This window comes from Mchenga conophoros, linkage group LG18 (assembly GCF_057382185.1).
Source record: "Mchenga conophoros isolate Kocher_MC1m ecotype Shallow Benthic linkage group LG18, M_conophoros_male_GT1.1, whole genome shotgun sequence".
NCBI lineage: Eukaryota > Metazoa > Chordata > Actinopteri > Cichliformes > Cichlidae > Mchenga > Mchenga conophoros.
In genome coordinates, this window is record NC_140543.1 from 5,949,966 (window position 1) to 5,958,452 (window position 8,487).

Genomic DNA, 8,487 nt, shown 5'->3' on the forward strand with positions numbered 1-8,487 from the left:
AACACTGGCAGAGCATTTTTGGGGAGAAATGCTACCAGATTTTGTTGTTTGAGGTGTGTGATCGGGTGCTGGAGAGGATTTTTCTGGGGTAATGCTCCCAGGTTTTGGTGTCTGGGGTGTCTGATCAGGTGCCAGAGAAGATCTTTCTGGGGTAATGCTCCCAGGTTTTGGTGTCTGAGGTGTCGGATCAGGTGCCAGAGAGGATCTTTCTGGGGTACTACAGTTCGCTTACCGTCCAAATCGTTCCACAGACGATGCCATCTCTCATCTCCTCCACACATCACTTACTCACTTGGACACTAGAAGGGGGAATTATGTTAAAATGCTCTTCATAGACTACAGCTCTGCATTTAACACCATAATTCTCTCCACACTCACCACCAAGCTGGAGCATCTGGGACTCAGCTCATCTATGTGTCAGTGGATCTCCAACTTCCTAACTGGCAGACCACAGGCAGTAAGGATGGGCGGACATGTCTCAGCCTCCACCACTCTCAGCACTGGAGCCCCCCAGGGGTGTGTTCTGAGCCCCCTGCTGTACTCTTTGTACACATATGACTGCGTGGCCACTACCAGCTCCACCACCATCATCAAGTTTGCTGATGACACTGTCGTGGTGGGCCTGATCTCTGATAACAACGAGGCGGCCTACCTGAAGGAGATTAGGAATCTGGAGAACTGGTGCCAGAGGAACAACCTCCTTCTAAACGTCAGTAAGACAAAGGAGCTGATAGTGGACTTCAGCACTAAGCAGGAGAGGAACTACCAGACCCCCGTCATCAACGAGTGCCCAGTGGAGAGAGTGGACAGCTTCAAATACCTCGGAGTTCACATCACGCAGGACCTGTCATGGTCCTGTCACATCAACACCGTGGTGAAAAAGGCCCGTCAACGTCTGATAGGTTTTGTATTGTTGATTGTCATTTATGCTTAGAAATATTTACTCACATATGCTTAGAAGTGTATAATCAATTGTAGATTGAAAGAATGTCTCATCCTAAAAGAGGTCTGTATTAACTCTGTGTAGAGGGGGGTGCGTACATTCCTCTACACAGTGTCCTGGCATGGATCACACTCCCTAGGAGAGTTTATCTTCTCCTTATTGATTCATGGTATAGCAAGCACACGTATATTTCTTTGAGTATAAGAGCCTTTTGTTCAGACGTCCTGGCACCAGCTTTGGGGAGTCTTCACAGGGTCACATCTTGACCTCACACACACACACACACACACACACACACACACACACACACACACACACACACACACACACACACACACACACACAGTATTCTTTGTTCACATGTATACCTATGTAAGATGTTATATGTTAATGACCCTATGCATATTCATGTAACCACAATAAAAGGAGTGCTGTGGGGAACCTGGCTGAGAGTCTCTGACGGAGGTCAAGTGGTGGGACGACACTTGGCTCCAGCCAGATACCTCCCTCATGCATGAGTAAACCAGAGCCTTGTGTCTTGCTTTTTGTTGCGTAGCAGATTGTCCTTAACGTTCCAGCTAATAGGTTTATGCTACAAACCTATCAGCGTCTCTACCACCTCAGACGCTTGAGAGACTTCCAACTGCCCTCCAAGGTGCTCAGGAACTTTTACTCGTGCACCATAGAGAGCATCCTGACGGGAAACATCTTAACCTGGTTCGGGAACAGCACCATGCAGGACAGACGAGCTCTACAGAGGGTTGTGCAGTCAGCTGAGCGCACCATCCGCTCCGAGCTCCCTGACCTGCACTCAATCTACAGCAGGCGGTGCTGGACCAAGGCCAGGAAGATCGTGAAGGACCTCAGCCATCCCAACAACAGACTGTTCTCTCTGCTGAGGTCAGGAAAGCGATTCCGCTCCCTGAAGACCAACACAGAGAGACTGAGGAGGAGCTTCTTCCCACAGGCGATACGGTCTCTCAATCACACCACCACACAGTACTGACCCACACATATGGTTCTTACACACACACTGGACTTTCTGGACATTGTTTTCACTTCATCACTTAAATCACTTTAAGCATATTTGCACTGCACAAGACATAATGTGGATTGCACAACACTGGACACTATATTCTTCATTTCAAGTTAATACTTGTACAGCTGCTGTTATTGTGTATATATTTATTTATATTTCTTCATACATTCTTATATAGTTCTATATTGTGTATTTTGTTGTACAGTTATTTTATTTTCAACTTTAATTTATATATTTTATCTTATTCTTCCCAGTTAAATTTACCCTTCATTCTAATTTGTGTTGTACAGTTATTTCATTTTTAACCTTAATTTATATTTTATTCCTTCCTAGTTAAATTTACCCTTTTAAATTTTTCATATTTATTTCCTATCTTATTCATAGCCTTTTCCTTTTTTGTTTTCTTTAGGTCACGAGCAGTTGTCCAAGCATTTCACTACATATCGTACTGTGTATGACTGTGTACGTGACAAATAAAATTTGAATTTGAATTTGATTAATGCTCCCAGATTCTGGTGTTACAGGTGATTGAACAGATTCTCTTCCACTGCCATCTGAATCTGTGTTTGTGTCCTTTGTTGGGGTCCCTGTTCTTTTAATAAAGTTCTGGATGTCTTCCACAGCCACAGAAACCTTATCCTCAATTATTTGATTTTTGTCTTCGTTCTCCACCCAGAGCAAAAGCTTTTGTACAAACTTTTCTACTGCGTCTTCTACGAGGACATAGAGGACTTCAGCAGAAAAGGGCCGCTTTGAGCCATGTGCTGGTTGTGGAGTCCTGGAGATGACGGTGTCTGACAGTGATCTACCCATTAGAGGTTCGGGGATTTCATACAGTCGATCCGTCATAAGTAGATCAAACACTTTACCTATTAACTCCACAGTAAAATCTCTGGTTCCACCACTATTTCTAAAGTTTTCTACTGATTTGTGAATGGTGAAGAGTTCTTCATTCTTTGTTAATTTCTCAAATAACTGATTAACGTCTGATCTAATGGCGTCAAAGTTGACTGGAGAAGAACGTATGTAACGGAGCAGTGTGTTTCGGGCAGGGGCTCGATGAGCCTCTGTACTCTGGAGACGAGGACCTTCTGGGGCTGACCCTGGGAGGCTGAAAACCATACTTTCATCTGAGGCCACGGTGTCACTCTTGTGGTACTTGAAAATGTTTTTAAGACAAACAAAAATTTTCCTGTTTGCCTTTATTAGTTTTCTCAGCTTTTTTTTCATTTTTTCAAACTCTTTTTTCACAAACATCGAAAAGCGGTGTTTGTGTGCTTTGATTATGATTTGCTTATAACTGCACAACAAAACTGCAGTGAGAAAAGCTTTGGATGTTCAGTTTAGTTATAATGACAGTTAAACAACTAAAATACTCGATTAAGTAGGTGAGAAAAAGTTACATTTACTGAATCAGTTTAAGACCAAAATACATTTGAATGAATTACTGACATGGACACTTTGTGAAAAATTAATAAACAGTTCAGGCAAAATTTTACTAAAACCTTGAATTAAACTTGAAAGTTTTCATTTCAAGCATATCTTGATGTTTTCATTGAAAATCCACAGTGACTGTGTACACAGGAAAAACTACAAAATAATGTTTGTTTGTTTGTTTGTTTGTTTGTTTGTTTGTTTGTTTGTTTGTTTGTTTGTTTGTTTGTTTGTTTGTTTGTTTGTTTGGTTGGTTGGTTGTTTGTTTTTGTAAACACTGTGGACCGATCTGCATTTGTTATTGCTGAATTTAAATATTTGTTACTATTTAATGATCATAATCTCATTTGAACATAGGTTTGATTTAGTGGAGTCAGTTGTTCCCATGCATCATTCTGTAAGTGTGAGAATGAACTAAGATTAGAAAATGTCAAAATATAAAGTTTGATTTATTTTTATTCATCACAGCATCCTAAACTTTGCTGAACTTTTTAAAATATAAAATGAACTCACTGAGTGTTGACTGTCACATTTCAAAGCACCAAGTAAAGTTAAACTATTAAACTTTAACTGGGTCAGACTTGTTACTGCATGCTGTAACCAAACATACCACACCCTGCATCATGTGATTGGCTCTTGGTCGCTCTGTAAGAATATTTCTTTAGTGCCTCCCTTCACAGATGTGTCTGTATCAGGATGGGTCTAAACAACATGGTGTAAATGCAGTTGCTGGTGAGCCTCATTTCCTGTAGGAGGTGAACAAGAGCAGAGATCTGTTTCCCTTCAGAGCACAGAGGTTGTTTCTGTTCAGAGGAAGTGAAACTGTCTGACAGTCACTGAGAGACGGTGAAACGGCACAGCACATGAATCAAATGGATCAAACAAAAATCTGCTGTTCAGTCTGTTTGGATCTACTGAAGGATCCGGTGACTATTCCCTGTGGACACAGCTACTGCATGAACTGTATTAAAAGCTTCTGGGATGAAGAGGACAAGAAGAAAATCTACAGCTGCCCTCAGTGCAGACAGACTTTCACAGCGAGGCCTGTCCTGTTGAAAAGCACCATGTTAGCAGATTTAGTGGAGGAGCTGAAGAAGACTGGACTCCAAGCTGCTCCTGCTGATCACTGCTATGCTGGACCTGAAGATGTGGCCTGTGATGTCTGCACTGGAAGAAAAATGAAAGCCGTGAAATCCTGTCTGGTGTGTTTGGTCTCTTACTGTGAGAAACACCTTCAGCCTCATTTTATATCCCCCGCATTTGACAAACACAAGCTGGTGGAGCCCTCCAAGAAGCTTCAGGAGAACATCTGCTCTCGTCATGACGAGGTGATGAAGATGTTCTGCCGTACTGATCAGCAGAGTATCTGTTATCTCTGCTCTGTGGATGAACATAAAGGCCACGACACAGTCTCAGCTGCAGCAGAAAGGACTGAGAGGCAGAGAGAGCTGGAGGTGAGTCGACAAAACATCCAGCAGAGAATCCAGGACAGAGAGAAAGATGTGAAGCTGCTTCAGCAGGAGGTGGAGGCCATCAATCAGTCTGCTGATCAAACAGTGGAGCACAGTGAGAAGATCTTCACTGAGCTGATCCATCTCATCCAGAAAAGAAGCTCTGATGTGAAGCAGCAGATCAGATCCCAGCAGGAAACTGAAGTGAGTCGAGTCAAAGAGCTTCAGGAGAAGCTGGAGCAGGAGATCACTGAGCTGAAGAGGAAAGATGCTGAGCTGAAGCAGCTCTCACACACAGAGGATCACATCCAGTTTCTACACAACTACCCCTCACTGTCAGCACTCAGTGAGTCTACAGACTCATCCAGCATCAATATCCGTCCTCTGAGCTACTTTGAGGATGTGACAGCAGCTGTGTCAGAGGTCAGAGATAAACTACAGGACATTCTGAGAGAGGAATGGACAAACATCTCACTGACAGTCACTGAAGTGGATGTTTTACTGTCACAACCAGAGCCAAAGACCAGAGCTGGATTCTTAAAATATTCATGTGACATCACACTGGATCCAAACACAGCATACAAACTGCTGTTATTATCAGAGGGGAACAGAAAAGCAACAGCAGTTAATCAACAACAGTCTTATTCTGATCATCCAGACAGATTCACTGGACCGTGGCAGGTCCTGAGTAGAGAGAGTCTGACTGGACGTTGTTACTGGGAGGTGGAGTGGAGTGGAGAAAAAGTTTATGTGGCAGTCGCATACAAGAATATCAGCAGAAAAGGAGGTTATGAATGTAGATTTGGACATAATGACAAATCTTGGTCATTAAATTGTAACAACAACAGTTTTACATTTCGGTACAACAACATCCAAACTCCTGTCTCAGGTCCTCGTTCCTCCAGAGTAGGAGTGTACCTGGATCACAGAGCAGGTATTTTGTCCTTCTACAGCGTCTCTGAAACCATGACTCTCCTCCACAGAGTCCAGACCACATTCACTCAGCTGCTCTATGCTGGACTTTGGGTTTTGCAAAATGGAGACACAGCTGAGTTGATTAAAGTGAAATAGACTGAAGTCTTTCATATTGTGGGTTTAAATCTGTATTTTAGTTTCATTTTATTTTCTCTCCATCATTTCTGCACAGAGATCAGCTGTCAGTCAAACATTATGGGTGGTACCTCCACATCTTCTAGTTGTTCTCTTGATGTTTCTGAGTTTTTAAAGGAGATCTTTCCTGTGACTGTTTATGGAGGCTATCACTGCTCATCATCATTTTGATTTACTAAAATATTTCTCCACATGAAAATGTAAACTTCTCTATCCTCTAAATGTTTCTGGAATATTTGTCTTGAAAAATGTCGACATTTCTCTTTATGAGTATGGCAGACCATGTGTGTGTGTTTGTTTTTGTCAAAATCATCAAACAAATGAGGAAAAACTGTGATTTTAATGAATGAATTCATATATTGTGTTGATGTTTTATTGTGTGAATAAACTGGAAGGTTTGACTATAAATCAAACTTTGAACAAAGTCTTTTCTTCTGTCTTCATTCCAGGATCTCACTCAAATCTGATGCAGAAAATATGAAACTAATCTGAGAGAATAACTGAAGCAGTTTTCCTCCTGAAGCATCACAAAGTTCAGAGTTCATGTTTAGAGCAGAAGATTCAGCAGTCGCTCTGTGACCTTTCAACTTTCTTCACTAAAACAGCTTCATTACAGAGAAACAAGTCACATTTTCTTCATGTTCTTAAGTCCTTTCAAATGTTTTTAATGGTCCTTGAATGCAGCATCAGTGTGGCAGGTTTAAAAGGTCACTTTCTGTTGTGTTCAAAGATTTCCTTCAGATATGGTCTTTAATCAGTAAAGCCAGTGATACAGCAGTGTCATTAGCTGTGTTATTGGCACCAGGCTGTGTTTATGTATGTATTTAATTCTGTCTGAGGATGTCTTCAGCATGAAATGATCATTTGCTCAGCTGCTGTGTCTCATCTCTTATCAGACATTGGTTGGAACAGAGTTTTGTTGCTGACCATCTGACAAGAGGGTGAAGAAAAGCTTCAGGCTTCATTTGGACACTACGTTGGACAGAAGTCTCCACAAAAATGACTCAGAAACACAAATATTATTAATGAAAGTCCAAATGTTAAAAAGGGGTCATACATGATCCTGAGAAATGTCCTTGAACATTTGAACATGAGTCAGAGGGTTGTCAGGTTTCTACACTGCATCGTGGCATCAAGCCTGAGATGTCTGTGGAAACAAGTATGGAGGACACAAATGCACAGACGCAGTCGAGCTGTTTACTGCTGATGAGGAAGGAAAATAGTCTGTTGGATATTAAAGCAGCATTTATTAGAGTAAGAACAGATACTTGTGTCCTTCATTTGATCCCCGTCAATTTACAGAAGACTTAAGGACCCTTTGACTTCTAACATACAGCTGCATGTTTACAATTTTATTATTTATTGATTTATTTCTAGCAAAGCGAGACTTTACTGATTAAAGACATATAATCAGACATATTACTGTTACTTTCTGAAAAAGACTCACATAAAGCAGATTTATCACAAGCAAACATCAAGACACATCCTTCATGGCTTAAAGTTGCAGTGGGACTCTTTCGCCATCTGGTGGTTGTAACAGTTATGACAACTGTTCCTGCATATATGTCCCTCCTCAGTGTGAAGAAGACTGGACTCCAAGCTGCTCCTGCTGATCACTGCGTGTTCCTCCTGTGTCTAAAATCTATTTCCATTATGAATCAGGAAACTGTTTGCACCAATCATAAAGCCAATAAAATACGTCACACACTAAGAAATAACAAAAAGGAATTGTGCATTTCAAGGAGATTTTTCCCTCGTTTTTTGAAATCATAAGAATACAAACTAATGCAAGACTGTCATGTTTTCATACGTTTGTAGAGACACTGTTCTGTTGTATTCTAGGACATCAGTCACTTTTTAAATGCATGCTACTCCTCCTCATCATCATCATCATCATCAGCACCCATGACCTCCTTTTAGTCTTTTTTTGTTATTTTTCAGAGTTCAGGAGACGTTCTTATGGGATTTCCACAGTGTACAAGTGCTGTTTAGAGCCTTTACCTAAAAGAAAAGAGTAAAGTACAAAGTAGATTTACTCACTGCAGGAAAATAATGCCTCAATCTGATATATTGTCTTATATGACAAACTGAAAGTGATGCATCAAAGTGTAAGCAGCATTTTCCTGTTACAGCTGGTCTAGATGGAACTGATCTGATCTCCTTTATGTGCAGGTAGATATCCAGTGGGTTTGCTAAGGGTCACAGATGAGGGGCTGTGTGAGATGTTTAATGGGAAAGGAAATAAAACCATTGTTCCAGACCTGCAGCTAAGATACTCGAGTATCTTCAAATATGAAGCTGAGTATTACTTCCATACTTTCCTCCACTGCTGATGACCTTGTTACCTGCTGCTCCCTGTTAATGATCAGCCTCAGTTCTGATAGTAAACTGTTTGCTCTCGTTCTGTCAGGTTGTTGCTCAGTGACGTCTTGTTTTCATTTTCCTTCTTCTTCAAATGTGTCTTCCTTTAACTCTTTGCTTTTGTTTCTGCTTCAAACACCAAATGATAC

At 41.2% G+C, this 8,487-nt stretch overlaps 1 protein-coding gene across 2 annotated transcripts; it reads left to right on the forward strand.

The window, feature by feature from the left end:
• The first annotated feature begins 4,022 nt into the window (after window positions 1-4,022).
• LOC146553071 (E3 ubiquitin/ISG15 ligase TRIM25-like) lies at window positions 4,023-6,401 on the forward strand. 2 transcript variants are annotated; one of them, XM_085255468.1, is made up of 2 exons: window positions 4,023-5,071; window positions 5,773-6,401. In XM_085255468.1, exons 1-2 carry the CDS (start codon window positions 4,280-4,282, stop codon window positions 5,827-5,829), a joined length of 849 nt encoding a protein of 282 aa, XP_085111594.1. In that variant the 5' UTR covers window positions 4,023-4,279; the 3' UTR covers window positions 5,830-6,401. The 2 variants fall into 2 exon arrangements, with proteins under 2 accessions (XP_085111594.1, XP_085111593.1); XM_085255467.1 differs by having other exon boundaries at window positions 4,023-6,401.
• Window positions 6,402-8,487: the final 2,086 nt, after the last annotated feature.